Consider the following 25,401-nt stretch of genomic DNA (forward strand, 5'->3'; position numbering starts at 1 on the left):
TCAGTTGATTCATATGCAGATAGAAATTTGAGCTGTCTTTAGATGCTGTGAATCTGCCCTGAACTGACTGAGCTGAGCTCTTATCTGTATCTGAATAATAATAAATGATCCATTCAAGTCCTTTCCCAGGTGCCTGACGGATCCAGATCAAGTTAGTGCTCTGAACAGTAAATCCACTGCAGGCACAGGTCAGTTTATGTGATCCACCTGGAGACACAACTACTGGCTGTTCAGATTGTGTGAGCACAACCTGAGAGTAAATGCCTAAACACAGAGACAAAAATATCACTGCTTTAAAAATCTATTAAATTGCCATTAACAACATGCAATATACTGTAAATAAACTTACTGTTTACAGCTACCAAAAGCAAAAAAAGCTTTATGAAAATCATTGCTCCTTCTTTCATCTTTTCTAATTTAGATTAAACGATTATTTATATAGGGGAGAAGGAAGATGAGCTTTGCATTGATGCATTTGCTTATGTAGATGTGTTTAAACAAAAGTGGTTCACCTCTATTTAAATAGGGATAAAGGGAGCCCTCTGCTGTCTGCAATATTTTGGTTTGCTTAGGTTCACACCAGATCCAAATGTCATTTAGCAGATGGTCTTAAGATAAATTCATTAAAAGTAAATTGATTTACAAAGTATTCAGTGCTCAAGAGATTTTCTGAATAATGAATTAATGTAAACATACTTCTATATTTTGATATGTTTTAATACATATGTGTTTGTGGCACTGTACTTTTGATCATGTCAGCTGGGACGAAAGTAACACACAGGTGGGTCAAAAATAACACAACAGAACAAGATTGATTTCTGTGTTACATGTGTTTTTTGTAAATATACATGACTATGACCTTGTTAATATGCAACTGCAAACATTGATGTTTATCTTTGCAAAAAAATAATTAAATTACATTTTTATTTTAAATTCCAGTTTCAAAAAATTTTCAAAGGCAACCTGATAGTACAAACTTACATTTTTTAGCATAAAACATTTGTCAACCATATGAACACTATAGAAATTAAATTAAATCATATTAGAATAATATAAATTTTCAACATAATGCAACAGTGTTAGCAGGGGGACAAAAGTAACAAGTGACTAAGACCAGAAGCCCCACTGTCGTTGTTAATGCAGGTTTAGTGGCAAACGGTTCTGTATGGCATACTATTTGCCGCAATACACAAGACCACAAAAAAACGCCAAAATCTCACCGCAACCCGACCATGCACGCCAACCCGTTTGACTAAGGCCAGAGGCCCCACTGTTGTCGTCCTGGATGTTCCGCTGATAGGCCCATGACACCTCCAGAGGGTTCAGCAGTGAATCCCAGTGTCCCAGGTTCAATCCCTAGGTGCCATCAACTCACTTGAAGACCCAGGCAACGTCTTTTCTCTTTACCCACAGCCACTGGCTTCCCTCTTCTGTAGCCACAGAGAGGTCTTTGACTGCCTGCAGGTGGGCCTTTCCTCACACTCCCATCTCCCTGAGTAGCGTGGATGTTGAGGTGGCTACGAACCCTCTGCAGCCTACTTCCACTTCCTTTTCCATTCATAGGCCTACTCCACCGCACCCTCCTATGGCACGGTGAGCTCGATGATGTAGACAATCTTGAGTGAGGCTTACCACAGAACAAGGTCTGGTCGCAGGTTGGTTGCTGCAATTTTAGCTGGGAAGCAGAATTTCTTGTTCAAGTTTGCCATCAGTTTCCAGTCCCGTGCTCTGCCCAGCTGACCAGAGCCTGATCTTATGGTGGTGAGGTTGGCTTGACCCTCACCCTCCTGAACAAATGGTGTTGGCTGCCACTGGGATGATGTGGGAGGAAGGGAATTCACACTTCTCCATCGACTTTCCAACACTGCAGGAAGACACTTAAGCACCTGGTTGTGCCGCCAGTTGTAACTGCCTTGGGTGAGGCTGATCTTGCATCCCACTAAGATGTGCTTCAGTGTTGCTAGACTTGGGCATAGAGGGCACGCAGGGTCCTTGGCATACCATGGCAGTCCTGATGGTAAAGTTTGCCGTGAATGCCTCCATCTCCCACAGCTCTTTCCAGGAGATCTTCCTCTTCTCCACTCCTTCCCATGCCATCCACCTTGCTTTGCCTGTGCCACAGCTTGGGTGCACCTTCTTGCTTCCTCATCCTGATGTACCTCCTGGACCACCATCTTGCATCTCTGAGAGGAGAGGCCTTGCTCAACACTGGTGTACTGGCCCCAAGGCCAAGACCACTCATCCCCTCCTGCGCTCGGCCCACGATGTCCTTTTGTCTGAGTGCTGCTTTTGCCAGCTGTTTTCATGGCTGTGTCTCTGATCCCTTCCAGTATGTTGCAGAGATAGTGTTGGCCTCCTTCCACATTGTCTTGTTGCAGGCTTTTTGTCACTCGACTAATGGCCTTCGCCCCTGAAGTTCTGCAGTTGGTCATGATGGGTTGGGTTTAGGGGCAGGGGTGTTGATGTCCTGCAGACTGTGGTGTGTGTCCTGTTGCTGAACTTCTGTCGACTTACTCGGCCCGCTTCTCAGAAAGTAGTTGTCGATGCTGCTTCCCTGTTGACCTATCTTTAGGCACCCTGGTATATTTTCAGGCTTGTAGTCTGGCCAGAAAGACATTGCAGTTATTCAGTTTAAAAATGACAAAAGCCAAAACATGAAGCTGTGTCGCATGCGCTGCTAGGAAAGGTCTGATATTCCTGGTGTCATGTAATTTAAACCTGTATGATTGTGCTGTTTTTAAAGGTCAGCTGATCATTTATGATCAGCCTAAGATTTCAGACCAATTCAAAGCTATGGTTTTATGAGTGGCTGGGAAAATGAGAAATTCAGTCGTGACTAAATTGTAGCTGATATCTTTTATCCATGTAGAGATTTCTGAAGGGCAGTCTGAGATTCATGTAGCTACTTTGGGGGTCATCTGGTTGGAGAGACAAAAACAATTGGGGAGAAATTTCTCTCAGTGTTTAAGTTTGTCAAACTTGCTAAAAGAGCAAACTGACTAATGTTTTTTAGGTAAATGTTTTTAGGTAAATGTATCTATAACACAACTATGAAAATCTACATTTAATCTATAGATAAGCATGTGGGATGTGTGTGTGAATAAACAGATAGACAGAGTGATAGGTGATCATGAGATGTTTTTGCACTGAGCTGTGGTTTTTTTTGTCACTGTGAATATCTTGCACAGTAATACACAGCTGTGTCTTCAGGCTGAAAATTTCTTCCTTGTAAAAACACTGTGTTTTTTGAAGTGTCCTGTGTAAAACTGATCTTGTTTTTTATTGAATCTTTTATATTAGTGCCACCACCACTACAAAGATATCCAAGCCACTCCAGTGCTTTTCCAGCTGGTTGTCTTATCCAGTTAATGCAGTAGCTTGATACTGAAATCGTGCAGGAGATGGAGAAAGATTCTTGAGGTTTAACAACCATAGCTGGAGGTTGAGTGAGCTCAACACAGAAAACCCCACCTGAGAAAAACAATGAATGAATGTGTTATTAATAATAATCTCTGTTAACAGTTATGAAATTAATCTTATGTTAGTGTGATAAAAGCGTTAATGAAACTTACAGGAAGCAGCTGCTGCCAGCAGTAGTAGAGCCGATGAGAAGATCATGTTTGTTATTAGGCTGAATTCGTCTTTCTCCTACATATCCACAGACTTCACTTTTGTACAAAGAGCAGGTGCTGAATTTGCATACAGCCATAAAACTTTTCTAGGATGTTTAACACAAGTACTTTTGCTTTTTAGTTTCATTTATTTTATTTGTTATTTGTTTTATGATAGCCTTTTAGATAAGATTTGAGAAGACAGTATTATTTGTAATTATACATTTTGATTTCGTATTGTCTTAAGTCGGCTAACCAAGTGTCTAATGAACCTATATACACAATATGACATATGTTTGTATCTATTGTTGCCTTGTGCAGTTATCTTTATGTTTTCCATGCATTCATGAATTATACTGGTTTGAAAGTAGATTAAGAACACTTTACATTGGGATGCATTAATACAAAAGTGAAAATTTTAATATATGCATATGCTATGTGATGTTTGACTTTTAAATATGCCAAGATATTTGTTATCTGTTGTTGTTAGTAAAGAAGAGGACATAACCCTTTTAGATAAGATAATTTGAGAAGACAGTATTATTTGTATTATTAGCTTTTTTACATTGAGATGATATACATGCATTAATACCTAAATTAGGTGAATATTTAATGAATTGCTTATGTTATGTGATGTTTGACTTAACTAGTTTATATAGGCCAGGAATGGACATGTGTGGTAAATTGACTAACAAGAGGGCCACCTTTTGGAAAAATACAATATATCTGTGAACCGACTGCAAATAAATTATGGCATTTTCAGCTGGTAGTGATAATGACACTGAAGAGAAATATATTAAACAAGAAGACATTGCATGTAAGATGAATTGGAATTTTTTCCAATTAAGCATATATAACAATATATATGTTAAATGTATTTGTTTAGCAGTAACTACATCAAGCATGAATGAAGAACTGTTTTTGTATTGTATTGGCATTGGACTGATTCACAGTGAATCTCTGGCACAGTAATACACAGCTGTGTCTTCAGTCTTCAGACTGTTCATCTGTAAATACAGTTGACTGCTGGAGTCGTCTCTGGACACTATAAATCTTCCCTGAACTGACTGGGAATAGTAGATTGGAGAGCTGGATGTACCAATGTATGCAATCCACTCCAGTCCTTTACCAGGAGCCTGTCTAACCACAGCTACATAGTAGCTGCTGAATGTAAATCCAGAGGCGGTGCAGATCAGTTTAAAAGATTCATCAGGTCTTTTAACCACAGCTTGAGACTGAGTGAAGGTTTGACAATTAATCTCTGTGTGGAAAAAGAAAAAGAATTAAACAAATGGAAACAGAATTAAAATAAAAATAAACAGATAAACCCATTTAATACATTGCATTTTCAAAGCAAATATAAATAAATGCAAAGCAAAAGTAAACTAATTGCTCAACAAATTCTTACTGACCATGTAAAAGTAATGTTAGCAAGAATGCCTTTATTATTGCTGTCATTGTTGATAGTCAGTAAGTGCAAACACAAATCAACGTCTTTTTTGTGGCTTATAAAGAAAATACATCCCAGTTTTGCATTTATTTCTCCTCCCATCTGCATGAGCTAATTGTCTTTTATAAACACACACCAAGTGAGGTGTCACTTTCATTGAAAATATGGCTTTACATACAATGATAACAAGAGTGTTTGTCATTTATTTAAACATGTTGCCTTCTCACTTCTCACTCAGTTACAGGCACAGATATATTAGTACAGTATATTAATTTATTTTAGACTGAAGCCACAGATTTGTGACTTATTGACTTTTCCCAAGTTAAGTAGGCCATGTATTTGTATTGATCCATTTAAGGAAACTCCTCTCGTTGTTGATGGTTTTGGAACAGCTGTCTGTATTAAAGTTTTCACAGTGCATCTCTTGCACAATAATAAACTGCTGTGTCTTCTGTCTTCAGTTGATTCATATGCAGATAAAGATTCGAGTTGTCTTTAGATGCTGTGAATCTGCCCTGAACTGCTTGAGCTGAGCTCTTATATGAATCTGAATGATATGATCCATTCAAGTCCTTTTCCAGGTGCCTGACGGATCCAGTACATGTTAGTGCTCTGAACAGTAAATCCACTGCAGGCACAGGTCAGTTTATGTGATCCACCTGGAGTCACAACTACTGACTGTTCAGATTGTGTGAGCACAACCTGCGAGTCAATACCTATGAATAGACATAAATTATTTAATAAATCACTTAGATTTTATTTGTTTACACTATAAGAGAAGATACTTACAAGAGATGACAGCCATCAATAGCAAGAGATAGAAAGTGACCAAATGGTCATGTCCGGTTGCAGAGAGTGAGCGTGTGAAACACCAGGGACGCTGATCTCCTCGAAATTAAATTTAAAGGTTCGAAAGTTTTCTTAGTTCTCCTGATGAAGAATTACTGATGTTAAGAAAATCATTATAATAAGAAGAAAGAAAAGGATAACTGAATGCCGAGGAAAAGAGTACAGCTTGTTACCTCCAGTCCTGCTGCTACCTCACCTGTTACAGCTGGGAGAGGATCAGCTGAGAGTAAAATGGAAAATAACGCCGCGCAAGTAAATAAAGTGGAATTAGCTGCCTTGATCCGTGCAATAATAAAAGAAGAAATAAACGAAGCAATGAATAAATTACAACCACAGTTTGATGAATTAAAACTCGGACTGAAGGATTGTAAAGATAAACTTGTTGATGTGGAGTCGGGTCTGTCGGGCATGCATGACAGAATGAATGAAGCGGAGCGCGTGTGTAAAACTCTCCAGAGAGAAAACAAAGAACTGAGGGATAAAACTGAAAAATTGGAGAGTTACAGCCGAAGATTTAATTTACGAGTATTTGGTCTGGAGAAAGATATGGAAAAAGGAAAACCCACTGAATTCATGGAGTCTTTTTTCAATGAGGTATTTAAAGATAAAAACCTGCCGTATAAACTCGAGGTGGAAACGGCACATAGAGTGGGGCCTGTCACAAAACATGGTTCAAGGCCGATGATCGTCAGGATGCAGAGGTATGCGGCGAAAGAGGCGATTCTACAAATAGTAAAGCAAGAAAAAGTCCTTCATTTCAAAGGGATGAATGTTAAAATCTTTCCAGATTTAACCGCAGAAGTGTCCAAAAGAAGAGCGCAGTTTAAAGAGTTAAGAATGAAACTACATCAGGCAGGAATAAAACATGGACTGATTTATCCTGCGACATTGATTACAACATTTAATGGAGACACAAAATATTTTCAAGATCTGGAATCAGGAGAGATCTACTATAATCAAGTGATTCGACCGACGTTGTCTGGCATTTAAGTATGGATTTCGTAACAGAAACAAATGCATCAGATGAAGGTATGATTAATTGAACTGAATTGAGAACTGCCGGATATATATTTAGAAGATTTAATTATGGGTATATGGACATAAATGTGAGGAGATAATATATTGTATAACTACTGATTCCATAGCCTATATATTATGTTGATTATCCATCACTGAATGTTCAAATGTTTAAATATGCGGAAATAATTTGTTGACTAATTAGAAATGCAGTGGAAAACTAAAATATAATTGTGTCGTTCTAAGGATTGTTAAATTTGGATTAAGTTATGGCATTATAAGCAAGTCAGATAAATTATTTTATAATTTACACTAAGATATGACACATTGTTATAGTTTATGTTAAGGAAATGAAAGTCAAGAGGAGTTCAGCTCACTAATATTGCAACCTTGACAATTAGAGTGGCAATACAAATTTGTATGTTTGAATTTATGTGTATGAATGTAGATATGTGGTATAATTTAGTTGTTTTTTGTAAATTGTTTTGCTCCGACATAGAATCTAATAGTATGAATTCAAAGAAATACAGTGATCCTTGATACATTACATAAATTGCCAAAGAAAGGTCTTAAAATTGCCCATATTAATATATGCAGTTTAAGAAATAAAATAAGTGATTTAACAAATATACTGCAACAAAATAATTTGCACATATTGGCAGTGTCTGAAACTCATTTAGATTCGACATTTGATGATGCAACTTTAATGATTGATGGATACAGCATTTTCAGGAATGACAGGAATAAATATGGAGGAGGAGTTGCTATTTATATTCAACATCATATACCTGTCAAAGTGATGCCAGATTTAATGTATTCTGGTATTGAAGTAATTTGGTTAAAAATGAATTTGAAATATCTAAAGCCAATACTTATAGGATGTTGTTATAGACCTCCAAATGTGAATAGTGAGTATTTGGACAAAATATGTAATATGATAGATTATGTAAGCAGTATGAATCTGGAAACTTACTTAATGGGTGACTTTAATATAGACTGGAATTCTTTGAATTGTCCTAGGAAAATAAAATTAATGAGCACAGCAATGACATGTGGATTAACACAGGTAATTAATAAATCGACTAGAATATGTATTAAAAGTGATGGTACTCAATCAGCTACCTGTATTGATCACATGTTTATAAATAGATCAGAACTTTGCTCAAAGGGACTATCTGTGCAAATTGGTTGTAGTGACCATAATCTTATTGTAATTGTAAGGAAAACAAAAGTTCCTAAATTGGGTCCAAAAGTAATAATGAAAAGGTCATTTAAAAGATTTAATCAATTACAATATGAAGATGATGTTAGAAATGCAAATTGGTCAGAGGTAATTTTACAAAAAGATCCAGAGAAAGCATTTCAGCTTTTTGACAAAATTTTTATGACAATTGTAGAAAATCATGCACCAATAAAAAAATTTACTGTTCGAAATGTTAACACCCCGTGGTTGGATCAAGAATTAAAAGATCTTATGAAAGAAAGAGATCAAGCTAAACAAGTAGCAATTATATCTAAACTTAAATCGGATTGGCAGATATATTGTAAATTTAGAAATTTTGTAACTAAGTTAAATAAGAAGAAAAAGAAACTGTATTATAATAAAAAAATTGCTGAAATTAAAAATGATAGTAAACAATTATGGAATACATTGAATAATATATTAAGAGGAAATAATAAATCAACTCCAGCTTATTTAGAAAATGAAGGTGAATTTTTAACTAAACCAAGTGATATAGCGAATCATCTTAATGATTTTTTTATAAATAAAATAAATAATCTCAAAAACACTGTACAGCCACACAAGATTGACTTATCAAAAAGACTGATAAATAAAATGATGGAAGGTAAAACATGCAGCTTTAAATTTAAGAAAGTTAGTGATTCTAAAGTGGAATTGCTTTTGATGAATTGTAAAGATAAACCACCTGGTGTTGATTATCTTGAACATAAATTGCTTAAACCCATAATTACGATTATTGCTCCTATTATTGCTCATGTAATTAACATGTGCTTTATGGAGAATATATGTTTGCAATCTTGGAAAATATGTAAAGTTGTACCAATACCTAAAAATAAAAAAATGTCTTTCTCTGGATCAAATAGTAGACCGATAAGTTTATTACCAATTCTTGGTAAAATAATGGAGAGGATAGTTTATGAACAGATTCAGTCTTATTTTTTAAATAATGATTTAATTACAAATTTTCAGCATGCATATAGAGAAAAACACTCGACAGCCACCGCTCTGACTCAAATGGTTGATGATTGGTTTAATGATTTAGAGGAGAGGAAAATAATAGGTGTTGTAATGCTTGATTTCACTGCAGCATTTGATATAATTGACCACGACTTACTGTTAAAAAAACTTGAATATTATGGTTTTTCACAAACTGCACTGTTATGGATGGAAAGTTATTTGAGGGACAGAAGACAATTAGTTTATTTTAATGGAAGTTTTTCAAATGTAAGGGTTGTGGAACATGGCGTGCCTCAAGGAAGTTGTCTTGGGCCGCTCCTTTATACAATTTTTACCAATGATCTTCCATCTGTTTTAGATAAAGCAAGCATATCAATGTTTGCTGATGACTCAACTATATATTTAGCAGAAACTGATATTGGGGATTTGAATACAAAATTACAAAGAGAGTTACAATCTGTGGTGGATTGGATAAAAAGTAACAAATTGATTCTTAATGTATCTAAAACTAATTGTTTACTGGTTGGAACTTCTTATTCCTTGTTTTCTAAACCAAAACTTAAACTTAGTATAGACCAAAAACCTGTAGAGCAAAGAGAAGAGGCTAAACTTTTGGGAGTAATAATAGATAGTAGATTGTGTTGGGATATGTATGTTCAGAAATTATTAATTAAAATGGGAAATACACTGTCTGTTATTAAAAGGTGTGCAAAATATTTTACACCACAGACTATTAAACAAGTAATTGATGCTTTGTTTTTTTCACACCTTGATTACTGCTCTGTGGTTTGGTCTAGTACTTCAACAACTAATATAAAAAAATTACAAGTGATTCAAAATAAAGCAGCACGTGTGGCTCTTTCTTGTGGGTTTAGATCTAATGTTGATAAAATGCATGAAAGCCTTTTATGGTTTAAAGTTAAAAACAGATTTGTGTATTCTCTTATGTGTTTTTTATATAAAGTTATAATGAATAAAACACCGGTTACCTTATATACAAAATTATCCTTTAGTACTGATATACATCATTATTCAACAAGGCATGCGATAGAGGGTAGTTTTATTCTGCCTATAGTGAAGACTGAATCAATTCGACGTTCAGTTAGGTACAGAGCTATGTGTGAATGTAATTCTCTCCCAAATGCTATGAAACAACAAAATACTTATCATGGGTTTAAAATATCATCTAAGAAATATTATCTTCAAAAACAATTCAAGATTTAATATTAATTGGAGAGATTTTGGTAGACCGTAGAGGTCACTTGTTATTTAATTTTTGATTTAGATCTATTCGGAGTTTTATTTTCATTTTTTTTTTTTTTTTTTTTTTTTTTTTTGTTGTTGTGTCAAATGTTTATTTTAAATGTGAGTAATGTGAAGTGATGTGTGTAATGTATATATGTAATTATGTGATGTATAAATGTATTGTCACACGAAAAGTTTATAGGACCCCAGGAAGAATAGCTTTTAGCTTATGCTGAAGCTAATGGGGATCCAAATAAAAACAAACAAACAAACAAACAAAACCATGACTTAAATTAAGGCTGATCTAGTGATTCTGCTCATAAAAACTGACTAAAAATGAGTCCAATTCAAGTAGTTGTGCTAATATGACAAAGAAGTCAGGTTCATTTGCATAGAAAGCCTGCCTTTTTGAGAGACTAGCTTAAACCTGCCTAAATGTTAATGGTGGTCCAGTCTGGTTTTTGCTCATTGAATTGGTTTTCTTCTGGTTTAGCTGGTAAAACATGAAAACTAAAGCTGGTTGACCAGCATGATTTGTAACAGATTGATGCCAATGATATTTTAACTGTGAGTAATGTCACATGTAGCACATTTAAAGTGAACATTTGTTTCAGTGTCAAATGATGTATACCATATCAATTATAATATAGCGTTGTTATGTCAGTATTTCTTGTTTTTGCAGGACAAAGCGATGGAATGTTGTTTCAGTCTACAAACTCTTTGTCTGCAATGTTTTGTTCAGAAAGTGGTCTCTAGATAAGGTATTATTAAGCTGTTTGCCTGTCTGCCAATGTGACCTGTTGGTCCATTGATGTACCCTACAACTGAATTGAGATTTATTTTTCCTTTTAGATTTTAATACCAAAAGGGCCTGTGTGACTTAGTATTTGACTATTAAAGCATTTAATTTTTTTTTAAATACAAACATATTTTATGTTATAAAATGCAGACTAACTAAAGTTAGTTAATGTTAATACACTTGTTCATGTTAGTTCATGGTGCATTAATTAATGTAAACAGTTACAATACTTGATTTTAATACTTTTTTTGTAAATGTTAAAATTAACATGAACTAAGATAAATGCAGTAGTATTGTTCATTGTTACTTCATGTTAGCTTGTAAAGTGTTACCTTTATTAGGATTAGGCTAGTGTTTATTTGGGGAAATGATTGTTAGTATGACTTTAACTTCAACATTATTATGGATGATTGATGTTTTTTCAAACAAGGAAATTATGATACTAATCATATTATATTATACAATAATAAATCCCTGTAAAAATAAAAATAATTTATTTAATCATTAAAATGTAGTTAAAAATACATTAATAAATTAATTTAATACAATGATGCACAATTGTTTCTTCATTAAAAAAAATGTATTAGGATTTTAAATTCCAACATTTGTTTTTTATTTATTCCGGTCTAATTCCTCATCTGTATGTAATAAAATCAGCACAAGAAATCCAAATATATTTAACACTTAATATAAAAAGAAATACAAAGAAAGCAGATTTACAATCTAATGCATTAAATAAAATAAAACTTAAAAATACCAAATTTTAAACACAATGACATTTGCTCCTTTATCTCACTGCAGGTTTTTGTTAGAATGGCTGTAAGACATCAAGCACAGTGAGTCTCTTGCACAATAATAAACTGCAGTGTCTTCTGTCTTCAGTTAATTCATATGCAGATAGAAATTGGAGCTGTCTTTAGATGCTGTGAATCTGCCTTGAACTGACTGAGCTGAGCCTTTGTCAGAGTCTGTATAATGATGCATAATCCATTCAAGTCCTTTTCCAGGTGCCTGACGGATCCAGTGCATCCTATAGCTACTCACACTGAATCCACTGCAGGCACAGGTCAGTTTATGTGATCCACCTGGAGTCACAACTACTGACTGTTCAGATTGTGTGAGCACCTGAGAGTAAATGCCTAAACACAGAGACATAAAATATCACTGCTTTATCTGATTAACCACATTTACATCAGCATGATTATATGTTACATAACATTTTAGTAATTTCAACATTATAACAAACCCAATCTCTGGTGATTTTTAAATATACAAATAAATAAATACACTCACAGTTTACAGTTACCGAAAGCAGACACAACTTTATGAATAACATGGCTTCTCCCTTTCTCTTATCTAAACTAGATTAAACAATCATTCATAAGTCATTTATATAGAAGAGTGAAGTGAGTTTTGCATTGAGGATGCATTTGCTCGTGTGGGTGTGTTCAACAAAACTGGTTCATCTCAAAGAGAAAGGGAGCCCTCTTTTGGTGTTTATAAATCATCCACCTTGTATGATGTTCACCCCAGATCATGAAATCCATAAATATTTCAAACTTATAGTTTATTGATTTACAAAGTCTACAGGAATATCAAAAAGTACTCAATGCCATTTTTACAATGCAATGATACAAACATCTAGGCTTTTATATATTTATAGATAGTAGAGTATGTTTTGATATAGTTTAATAGTAAAAAATGCATGTCTTTTATTATGTCAACAAATATGTTTTTCACTAACAGAAAGTTTGCTTGTGTAACAGAGAGATTAATGTATGGGTTCTGTGTGTGTTTGTGGCACTGTGTGTTGAGCACAATAATACACAGCTGTGTCCTCAGTGTTAAAGTTTTTTTCCTGTTAAGGACACTGTGTTGCTGGAGGATTCAGCTGAGAAACTGATCTTATTCTTCAATGAATCTTTGACACCATTGCTACTAGAAGTATGAAACCATCCGATCCATTCCATCGCTTTGCCGCTTGAGTGTCGTATCCAGTTTGTGTAGCCACCACCTGATGCTGAATATCCAGTAATCTTACAGGGGATGGAAAATGTTTCCCCAGGTTTAATTACAATGACTGCAGGTTGATCCAGTTGAATGCACTCAACAGCTGTGAACAAACAGAAATATCACTGAAATTAAATGAATCACACCTCAGTCATGATGTGTATATTATTTTGAGTTTTATACTCACAGAATAGAGCTGCCAGAATCAGCAATACTGATAAACAGCACATGATTATGGATGTGTTTGTTATTTCTCTTCTGACTCAGACAGCCTTTTATTATGACTGTGTGTTCATGTTTACTTGAGAAAGGGTGGAGATTTGCAGAGATGCAAAACAATGTTTTTTTGCACGCAGATTTTCTTTTGTTACCCCTTAAAGAATGGTTAAATATACAGTACATGCAAATATACAGTTAATTTATTATACTGTACAGTAAATGGAAATGGGAATTTCTTTCAAGTTATTATTTTGTCATGCTTGCCGAAAGAGCCAGTGGACTCATTTTATTTTACAAAATAAAAAACACGTTTGGTTTATAGGAGATTTCTCATTAACTCCTATAACCAAACAACAAAATTAATTCTGTAAATTCCTTCAAAGATATGTATGCAAACGCAATGATAAAAATTATATCCACAGAACTTTAATTTCTAGATAAGCATTGTTTGAGTGAATAAACAGATGGACAGAGTGATAGGTGATCATGAGATGTTTTTGCACTGAGCTGTGGTTTGTTTTGTCACTGTGAATATCTTGCACAGTAATACACAGCTGTGTCTTCAGGCTGAAAATTTCTTCCTTGTAAAAACACTGTGTTTTTTGAAGTGTCCTGTGTAAAACTGATCTTGTTTTTTACTGAATCTTTAATTTTAATGTCACCACCACTACAGATCCATCCAAGCCACTCCAGTGCTTTTCCAGCTGGTTGTCTTATCCAGTGAATGCAGTAGCTTGATTCTGTTATCGTGCAGGAGATGGAGAAAGATTCTTGAGGTTTAACAACCATAGCTGGAGGTTGAGTGAGCTCAACACAGAAAACCCCACCTGTGAAAAACAATGAATGAATGTGTTATTAATAATAATCTCTGTTAACAGTTATGAAATTAATATTATGTTAAAAGCACAAATGAAGCTCACAGGAAGCAGCTGCTGCCAGCAGTAGTAGAGCCGATGAGATGAACATGTTTGAAGTTTTTCTTTCTCCTACTGACCCATAGACTTTGCTTTTGTACAAAGAGCAGGTGGAGAATTTGCATACAAACCATATTCGCTGTCCAGGACGTTGAACACAAGTATTCACAACTGCTTTAGCTACAGTATTTAATTGTATTTGATAATTTTATTGATTATCAGTTATTGTTGGCATAGAAGAGAACATTGGCATTATTTTAAATAGAGGATTATTTAAGAAGACATAGTATTAATAAGACCAGATTGTCATAGGTCATGTGGTCTCTGATTGACACGTTCACAACAGATTTTATTTTTATATTTGTATTTATCGTTGCCTTGTGCAGTTAAGTTTCTATATTCACTGCATTTATGATTTTTACTGGCTTTATTGAGACAAATTTTCAATAAGGTCCTATACATGCATTAATGCGTTAATCTGAAAAAGTTTATGTTGTGTGTGTTTTATTAAAGCTCCACTGTGTAAGATCTACTCCCATCTAGCGGTGAAAGTCTTTATGACAAGCAACTGAATAATACTTTCTAGCCCCCCCAATTCGGAAAGCGTTTTAACTCGTACGGTGGCCCGGCCGTGTCATGCCAAGGTTAACATGGCTTCCAGTAGCTACAAAGCAAAAGCAATGAGAAAAAAATGAACAATTTGCAATGTCCTTTGCCTGTGATCCATCAAAGCACACAGATTTATGTTTAACATGAAAAAAGTCTGATTGTCATGATATGTCCGCTTAAAATCACATACAAAAAGCAACCATGACGGGTTTAAATGGACGCGAATTAATATTATGTCAAAGTACAATGCTTATGTTTTAAGTAAACGTTACATGTCCGTGTATATGTAAGAGCTTTCTCTCATATTGGTGAAAAAAGATCGCGCAACTTTCACACGCTTGTAAAATGAAACGAAATACGCGCAGATCAGACGCTTTTATCAGAGTATTATGTCAGACATTATGTCAGAGTACAATGCTTATGTTTTAAGTAAACGTAACATGTCCGTGTATATGTAAGAGCTTTCTCTCATATTGGTGAAAAAAGATCGCGCAACTTTCACACGCTTGTAAAATGAAACGAAAGACGCGCAGATCAGACACTTTTATCAATGAAAGGCTAAAAATAGCGCTGTCACCGTGTGTTTGTGCTAGAGGTCAGAAAAGATGAAAAACATTTATCTCAGTACCTCAGATTACATAAATGGGCGGAGAGACGGCGTGTGTCTGTTTGAACACATTAAACCACATGCATGTTTACACTAACAAGTGTTATGCATAATCATGCTAAAGTTAGCCAAGGAACTATAAAACTTCAAGTTTACAACATGGACTGTATAGATGTAAACGAATATGCTGAATTACCTGTGGAGAATATAGAAAGTGCAACTTCAGTGAGCCCCATCTTGGAAAACTAACTCCAATAGTGACTTTGGTCTTGATGTTTTTCCTGTCACGTTGTCGTTTAAAATCCCCGTTTCGCATCCTTGGCGATTTGTTTTAATGTCCTCGAGAATATGTCTTCAACAGGCTTTCAAATCAAAGCATTAGATCGCAGGTTCATCACGGTGTGCGGTTGTTGTAAAATCCGAAACAGGCTGGATACGTCATCAAGCCTGGTTTATTTAAATCAACTGAGCATTACATTCGCAAGTCATACGCATATTACATCAATTTACAATTAACTAAGAATAATTGTCAGCTTTATAATTGTTAATATTCTGAAATAAGACTGTCTTGATGACGTATAGCGCCTACACATGCAACCTCCGAAGGCTTCAGCCAGCAGCCAGCGTGAGTGTAGAGTGAAAGCGCGAAAGGCGGAGCTTGAATTTCAGGAATGTCCCTCTTCGGCGAATGTATTTCAAAGATGGAGGCACAACATGGATTCAGCCAGAGAGCGCTTCGACGGTATGCATTTTAAATAGCAGATTCTACACTTACGAGAATACTTTCATTAGTGGGTGGGAAGTAATTACACATGAATGAGCACATACTTTTGAAAGAAAACATGGGTTTTTGTTAAGAATTAACTCAATAAAGTACACAGTAGAGCTTTAAGTTTATTCAGTTCGCATAGTATTGTTTCACTGTGGTTAGAAGAATAAGTATCATTAAGTTGTTTAATTTTTTGTTCCAGAGTAGTTTCTAATTGCTGTTGTTGCTTTTTCTTGTATGATGAGTATGATATTATTTTCCCTGTAATCACTGCTTTACCCGTTTCCCATAATAGTGATGATGATATATATACATTGAGTTATTTTTAACCAGTATGGGATAAGTTTTAAACCAGCATGTGTTCTGTCCAATATTTACCTTTTGTGTCAAAAATAACCCAGACATTTTTAGAGTGTAGTTTTTGTGCAGCACTTCAGTCTTCTGTCTAACTGTGAGTCTCTTGCACAATAATACACAGCTGTGTCCTCAGCCTTTAGGCTTTTTATCTGCAGGTACAGTGTGTTTTTGCTGGTGTCTTTAGTAATGGAGAATTGACCCTGAAGAGACTGAGCAAAATAAGTGCCAGTGCCACTATCAATTCCTCCGATCCATTCAAGTCCTCTCTGTGGTTTCTGACGGACCCAGTGCGTCCAGTAGCTGCTCATAGAGAATCCAGACACAGTACAGGACAGAGTGACTGATTCTCCAGGTTTCTTTATCACAGATTCAGAAGATGTCAATGACTGACCACTAACATCTGAGAAAACATGCCAAAATGAATGTTAGATAATATATTGTAGAACAGTTAGATCACAATAATAATACAATAATGTGGGAATTTCTCACATGAAATAATCATCAGCAGAATCCCATACTGTAGTATTTCCATTACTGCAACAAGATTGTCAAAATGAACAGTCTAACACAGTAAAACTTGTATTACACTGTATTGAAAAAGGTTCAGTCACTAAGGACAAACCTCAAATGAGGGATCAGTTTATTATCTTTTGAGAGTAGGTGAGATACTGACACTCCCTAAAATTTGCATCTGCGTTGTACAGTAAGCCATTAGTATGCAGTACAACCACCAAATGACAGTAGACACAAGAAAAACACAGGGTCAAATATTTTATTTACGAGCAAAGTTACCATATTTTCAGTGATATACATCTTTCTTCTGTATATTTATTCATGGTCTAATTCTTGAAAGCATAATCAGTTTTCATACTACTGAACATTTGTATAATCCCGCCTCTAAATATCGACTTGAGTAATGACTTTGATGCTCTCTTGTGCATCAACATTGGTGAAGAAATATTAATTTTATTATATTTTGTATAATCGTTCAAATCTCAAAAACAGCAAAAGATAACAGTATTGTGTTATTGTGAGTCGAGTAAATTAAGGAATTTATTACTCTGTCACAATGCCCGTTTCTTCCCATAAGGTATAATTTGCATTATTGTGCTCATTTAGGTGATCAAAGACGTTTGACAGAGTTGTTTATCCATACAGTGGTGGTTTAAGGTGGTTTTCTAACTAGTCAAATTGATTGTATCAAGTTGGGTTTATACACATGGTCAAAGAAAAGATAAGGGAAAGTTGAATATGCTCTGTCTATTTTCTTCCTTTGGGCTGAGCTCTGGGGTTCTGGCCATCAGAAATTATTTACACATGTGTTCGACTTCATGCTATAACACAGGAACTGACAGGCGGATGACATCAAAGTTTTTTGAAAGCAAACTCTTTCGATGACTTCTTGACTCACCCTTGCGATACTTTGATGTCATCAGCCTGTCGTTCTTGCAGCGCAGCTTGAAGTCGAACACAATCTATAATAGTGGGGTTCCCCCTGCAGGAGGTCTCATGATGACCGCTGCTGTTATAATCTTTATTTTTCGCAAGTATAAAATCCTTTTTTGTTTTAACATTCAAGCAGACTCGGTTCTCCCCCACACTCGAGATATGCATAGTGCATACATTATTCCAGAAGTAGTATGATTTGTTCTCTGTGAATAAATAAACATGTTCTCTTACACTGGGAAATTGTAGCGCAGTCAAAGTGAATTGTTTTAATTATTTGAGCACTTTTTTGAATATGGCAATAAAAACTGCATGACCAAACAAATTACACTTTTGCATTTAGCCCTGTTTAAATAGGAGTTTTATTTAGTGTTTTAGTCTTAGTTGGAGTTGTGCTCTGTCACATCATTTCAAAGTCTTTATTGTGTATTTATTAAGTGTTTATTGGCGGTTGTCATGATTAGATTTCTGAAGGAAGGTCACAGTATGTTTTGTTTTGATATTATTTTGTTTTAGTTTATCTTTTGCTGAAGTTGCACTTAGTTAAGAATTACAACATTTTAAAAGCATTATTAAACAACCATGATTTTCAGTTTTTATTTTTGTTTTTCATTTGTTGCTTCCGTATTTTTGTCTGTAAGTGTACATCCGTGCAATCTTAGTATGATTTTGTACAGGTTAGTGGAGTACATATAATATGGGTTCATAAATTCGTTATTTGAGAATGGCCTTTCTTGTACAATGAATTTTTTTTTGTGAAACGCCACCACTGAGCAGAAGGGTGGTAATTGATGAGAAATACACAGTTTTACACCAATCATTTTAGGATTCCCACAGCCTGAACCACTGTAGTGAATCCTCCCATATAATCAAACCAATGAATCGTCACTGTGATGAAGTCCCACTTCAAGAGTGCATATACAGTAAATCACAAATGTAATGTACAGTACTAGAAAGACCTCTGTTAGAAAGAAGAGAGCAGTTCATTATAGTTGAATGTATATTGTACTGTAAAGAAGGCTATTAAAAGCAACTGTAATGAAGTAATGGGTCTGACCGTTACAGAGTGATATGATTTTTTTGCATTTCATGTAACTATGCAAGCTTTATTTGCATTTAAGTCCTTACATCACTTTAGTGGCCCCTACCCCTTCTCGGGATGCAGCTCCAGCGTAAGAAACTATCTGCACTGCCAGAAAAAATATTTCAGGCTGTCACCCTTTAAAATAGAAATAAGCACAATTTAGACAGATACTGTATGTATACATACCAATATGTATTGTTGAGTAAGTAATATGCACTTTTTAGGTGCAAATATGTAATGGTACCACCACATTGCCAGCTAGGGCCATAGTTTGACATTTTTTTCTGACTACATAGTTTGACTCCTCCTCATTGTTGATGGTTTTGGAACAGCTGTCTGTATTAAAGTTTTCACAGTGCACCTCTTGCACAATAATAAACTGCAGTGTCTTCTTTCTTCAGTTGATTCATATGCAGATATAAATTCGAGTTGTCTTTAGATGCTGTGAATCTGCCCTGAACTGTTTGAGCTGAGCTCTTATTTGAATCTGAATAATAATAAATGATCCATTCAAGTCCTTTCCCAGGTGCCTGACGGATCCAGTACATGCTATAGCCACTCACACTGAATCCACTGCAGGCACAGGTCAGTTTATGTGATCCACCTGGAGACACAACTATTGACTGTTCAGACTGTGTGAGCACAACCTGAGAGTAAATGCCTAAACACAGAGACAAAAATATCACTGCTTTAAAAATCTATTCAATTGCCATTAACAACATGCAATAAACTGTAAATAAACTTACTGTTTACAGCTACCAAAAGCAAAAAAAGTTTTATGAAAACCATTGCTCCTCCTTTCCTATTTTCTAATTTAGATTAAACAATTATTTATATAGAGAAGGAAGATGAGCTTTGCATTGATGCATTTGCTTATGTAGATGTGTTCAAACAAAGTGGTTCACCTCAGTAGTTATTTAAATAGAAAGTGAGCCCTCTGGTGTCTGCAATAATTAAGTTTTACTAAGGTTCACACCAGATATAAATGTCATTAAGTAGATAGTCTTAACATGAATAGAATATCAAATAAAATAAATTATTTCAACAAATAAAACTTTTTTACAAATTGTCAAAAAGTTTTTCCTGTTAAGGACACTGTGTTGCTGGAGGATTCAGCTGAGAAACTGATCTTATTCTTCAATGAATCTTTGACACCATTGCTACTAGAAGAATAAAACCATCCGATCCATTCCATCGATCTGCCGCTTGAGTGTCGTATCCAGTTTGTGTAGCCACCACCTGAGGCTGAATATCCAGTAATCTTACAGGGGATGGAAAATGTTTCCCCAGGTTTAATTACAATGACTGCAGGTTGATCCATGAATGCACTCAACAGCTGTGAACAAACAGAATTATCACTGAAATTAAATGAATCACACCTTAGTCATGATGTGTATATTATGTTGAGTTTTATACTCACAGAATAGAGCTGCCAGAATCAGCAATACTGTTTGTATTTTTCTCTACTGACTCAGACAGCCTTTTATTTTGACTGTACAGTATATTTTTGTTACCAAAGAAGGGGTGGAAATTTTCAGTGCATTTGCAGTACAAAAAGTATTTTTATATGAAAAATGTATTTTCACACCCTTTAGTAAAATAAGAATAACTTTTGAATTCGACATGCTAAAGAGACCTTTTTTGAGGGGTGATTCCTGCCTGCTGCTGGTAGCAACCAGAATTGTCTGCAGTCTGCTAGAGCACACAGAACCAGAGTATCCACTTTCAAAGAAAATTTGGTGGTTCATCAAATGAAAAACAACATAAATAACAACATTTGTCACAAACAGCATGCTTTTTATGTAACTTCAAAGGGTTTTCTGTAAAATGATATAAAGACATTGCATTTATTCCACTGTATGTGGTTATAGGGACAATTCAAATATTTTAGGCGAATATTAAATACAAAAGGGTATTTTTCCCCCCTTGAGTTGGAATAGAAGAACTTTTGCACAAATTATGATAGAGAAAAACTTCATTTTCCCTCTGTAAGCTGACATTTGCTGGAATCAAACAAAGAGAGTTATACACCTTCAAATTCAGACTTATAATTCAGACAAAGGGTTTCCTGTATAATGATACCAAACTTTAGTATGTACACCTCTGCATGTGGGTATGGGAAGCTTTTGTAGGGTAGGCCAAATCTCTGCTTAAGAGGTTAAGCTTAGTCCTAGACTAAAACGCATGAGCTGTCTTATCTGAAAACATCTTGCGCGGACATATCTTAAAGTATATGAATGCCATTGTTTTATCTTTAGATGCACACCAGTAATGTTTATTGTAAGGTTTGTTTGTAGAAACAACCTACATGTAGTTAGAGATTTAAGGCCTAGTCCTGGAGAAATCTAAACACTTTCCAGGAATTTAACTGCTGTATTATGTCCCAACTTTTAAGTAGTAAATATGAGCAAAGTTTTCCAGAGGTTAAGCACAGGTTGAGACCAGAAAAGCATTGCAGTTATGCAGTCTAAAAATGACAAAAGTCAGAACATGAAGCTGTGTCAGTGCTTTTCCAGCTGGTTGTCTTATCCAGTGAATGCAGTAGCTTGATATTGAAATCGTGCAGGAGATGGAGAAAGATTCTTGATGTTTAACAACCATAGTTGGAGGTTGAGTGAGTTCAACACAGAAAAGCACCTGAGGAAAACAATAAATGAATGTGTTATTAATATAAAATGAGTAAAGCTTACAGGAATCAGCTGCTTCCAGCAGTAGTAGAGCCGATGAGAAGATCATGTTTGTTATAAGGCTGAATTTGTCTTTCTTTTACAGATCCACAGACTTCGCTTCTGTTCAAAGTGGTGAATTTGCATACAGCCATAACAATTTTACAGGATGTTCAACACAAGTACATTTGCTTTTAAATTGTATTTATTTTATTTGTTATTTTTTGTTGTTAGAGAGATGAAAGCATTTTAGATAAGATAATTTGAGAAGACAGTATTATTTGTAATCAAACATTTTCATTTGACTATCAACATTTTGGATAAAACAATATATCTGTGGACTGACATCAGATTAATTGTGACTTTTTCAGCTGGTATAGTGACATTGATAATGATGACAAACATTTTAAACAAGTAAACATTGAATGTCATCTGTAATATGAATTGGGTTTGAAGCATATATAACAATACTATATAAGTTAAATATGTCTGTTTAGCAGTAACTATCAAACATGAATGAGGAACTGTTTTTGTATGATACTGACACTGGACTGATTCACAGTGACTCTCTGGCACAGTAATACACAGCTGTGTCTTCAGTCTTTAGACTGTTCATCTGTAGATACAGTTGACTGCTGGAGTCGTCTCTGGTCACTGTGAATCTTCCCTGAACTGACTGGGAATAGTAGATTGGATTGCTGGATGTACTGATGTATGCAATCCACTCCAGTCCTTTACCAGGAGCCTGTCTAACCACAGCTGCCCTATAGCTGCTGAATGTAAATCCAGAGGCGGTGCAGATCAGTTTAAAAGATTCATCAGGTCTTTTAACCACAGCTTGAGACTGAGTGAAGGTTTGACAATCAATCTCTGTTTGAAAAGATAAAAAGAATTAACAGAATTAAACAGAATTAAAAAAGAATTCAAATAAAAGTAAACAGATAAACAGAATTAAAACATTGATTTCATTAAGCAAATATAAATACTTGCAAAGCAAAAAAAAAATTGTAAGCAAACTGCTCAACAAATGGCATTTTTACTGACCATGTAAAAGTATTGTTAGCAAGAATGCCTTTATTATTGCTGTCATTGTTGATTGTTCAAACCAGTAACTACAAGTCAGTAAGCGCAAACACAAATCGACTTTTGTGGCTTATAAAGAAAATACATCCCAGTTTTGCATTTATCTCTCCTCCCATCTGCATGAGCTAATTGGCTTTTATAAACACACACCGAGGCGCCACTTTCATTACTCAGACACAGATAGAAACAGATGTCTGTGGAAAATATGGCTTCTCATACATTGATGACAAGAGGGATTATCAGCTGCATTTATTTTAAACATGTTGCCTAAAATAGCAAAGCAGAGCACAAAGTGAAAAGAAAACGTTTAGCACATTAATTCATCAGATCAGCAGCCTTTAACATGTTGAAAAATTTAGGGCCCATCAAACACCGGGCGCATGTGACTCCAGGCACGAATCAAGTGTTTTTTAGGCTAGTTTCAGCCTGACGCAGTTATGATTTTCACATCCAGCAGCACATTGTTTGAGTACTGTAGCAAATGCACTTGCACCCATCAGTTTGCCCATGGGTGTGCTGGTCTGAGAACGAGGTGTGTTTATATACGATTGTTGGTGCATTGCTATTTTGAGACAATTAATAATAATTGTGCCATTGCCCAACTAAAACCTGGTCAAAAGTAAATGGGCTTTATTATAAATACAGGTTCTGAAGCGTATGGCGCAGATGCACTTAGGGCTTGCTTATATCCACTCCTGTTAGTTTAATGATGGAAAGAGCAGCTGGTGCACCAGATGCATGGTCCAAAATGGTTGCACTTACTGTATTCTTTTAGGTCATAGGTGTTTTTGGTGTAATGTGCATTAAGAATATTGTCTTATATCAAATATGTGCATAGATTGTTAAAATGGAGCCGTTTGAATTTAAAAGTTGATGAAAATATGTATTAATGATTACAAGCACAGAGATGGAAGTACAGTATATGTATAGTATGCATTTTAGCCAGAGATCCGTGACTTTGCTTTTCTCAAAAGTTTTGTAGGCTACGTTTTTGGAACATTACACAGAGTCTTCAAAATAAACCTTTTCACCTTTTCAGTCAGTTTCATTAGATTGTGTATCGTTCATGTATTGTGTGAAATAAGTCATACATTTAATTTTTTTTATTATTTAAAGTACACTGCAACACAAATTTGGTTTTCTGAGATTTGAGAGTTTTCATGTAGAGATACTGTAGCATGATCAGTTTTTGTGCAGCACTTCAGTCCTCTGTCTAACTGTGAGTCTCTTGCACAATAATACACAGCTGTGTCCTCAGCCTTTAGGCTTTTTATCTGCAGGTACAGTGTGTTTTTGCTGGTGTCTTTAGTTATGGAGAATTGACCCTGAAGAGACTGAGCAAAAATAGTGCCAGTGCCAGTGCCACCATCAATTCGTCCGATCCATTCCAGTCCTCTCTGTGGTTTCTGATGGATCCAGTGCATGGCGTAGCCCATAGAGAATCCAGACACAGTACAGGACAGAGTGACTGATTCTCCAGGTTTCTTCATCACAGATTCAGAAGATGTCAATGACTGACCACTAACATCTGAAAAACATGATCAATGAATGTTAGATAATATACTGTACAACAGTGATATATCACAATAATAATACAATTATGTGGTGATTTCTCACATGTAATAATCATCAGCAGAATCCCATACTGTAGTATTTCCATTACTGCAACAAGATTGTCAATATTAACAGTCTACACAGTAAAACAGATCAAATTATGCTGTATTACAAAGGTTCAGTCACTAAGGACAAACCTTAAATGAGGATCAGTTTATTATCTTTTGAGAGTAGGTGAGATACTGACACTCCCTAAAATTTGCATCTGCGTTGTACAGTAAGCCATTAGTATAACGTACAAAATGACAGTAGACGCAAGAAAAACACAGGGCCAAATATTTGATTTATGAGCAAAGTGACCGTATTTTCAGTGATATACATCTTTCTTCTGTATATTTATTCATGGTCTAATTCTTGAAAGCATAATCAGTTATCATACTACAGTACTGTACATGTGTGTTAAGTTGAGTTAACATAATCCATCATCAGCCAGATGTTATATAAACTGAACTGAGTAAAAGTGCCAATAATAAATTTTCAGGCTCAGTAGTTACAGTACACAATTTCATGTGAAAGTTTATTCATACTGTCTGGACTGTTTTTTGCACAACACTGCAGTCTGTTTTGTCACTGTGGCTCTCTGGCACAGTAATACACAGCAGTGTCTTCCTTCTTTAAACTGCCCATAGATACACCTGCTTCTTACTGTTGTCTCTGGAGATGGTGAACCTTCCTTTAACAGCACTGGAGTAATATTTAGTATGGGAGCTGCTGATTGCTGCAACCCATTCCAGCCCTTTTCCTGATGTTTGTTTGTTCCAGCCCAACCAGCGGTCATCAAAGTCTAAGCCAGAGGCTGTACAGGTCCATGTGTGTGATTTTCCAGGTTCAATGATCACAGATTCTGACTGA

The 25,401-nt window shown here is 35.4% G+C and overlaps 3 gene segments (V, D, J or C); all 3 read right to left on the reverse strand.

Annotated features, from left to right (window-relative positions):
* Positions 1-2,428: 2,428 nt before the first annotated feature.
* Positions 2,429-3,618, reverse strand: LOC141281968 (immunoglobulin heavy variable 4-59-like). The segment is given in 3 exon segments: positions 2,429-2,601; positions 3,316-3,471; positions 3,573-3,618. Coding segments are annotated over 3 exon segments (375 nt in total).
* Positions 3,619-4,558: 940 nt separating this feature from the next.
* LOC135771013 (immunoglobulin heavy variable 3-11-like) lies at positions 4,559-5,866 on the reverse strand. The segment is given in 3 exon segments: positions 4,559-4,872; positions 5,652-5,777; positions 5,851-5,866. Coding segments are annotated over 3 exon segments (456 nt in total).
* A 16,542-nt stretch (positions 5,867-22,408) lies between these two features.
* LOC141281969 (immunoglobulin heavy variable 3-48-like) lies at positions 22,409-23,495 on the reverse strand. The segment is given in 2 exon segments: positions 22,409-22,722; positions 23,423-23,495. Coding segments are annotated over 2 exon segments (387 nt in total).
* Positions 23,496-25,401: the final 1,906 nt, after the last annotated feature.

The sequence above is a fragment of the Paramisgurnus dabryanus genome, chromosome 3 (assembly GCF_030506205.2).
Source record: "Paramisgurnus dabryanus chromosome 3, PD_genome_1.1, whole genome shotgun sequence".
Taxonomy (NCBI): domain Eukaryota; kingdom Metazoa; phylum Chordata; class Actinopteri; order Cypriniformes; family Cobitidae; genus Paramisgurnus; species Paramisgurnus dabryanus.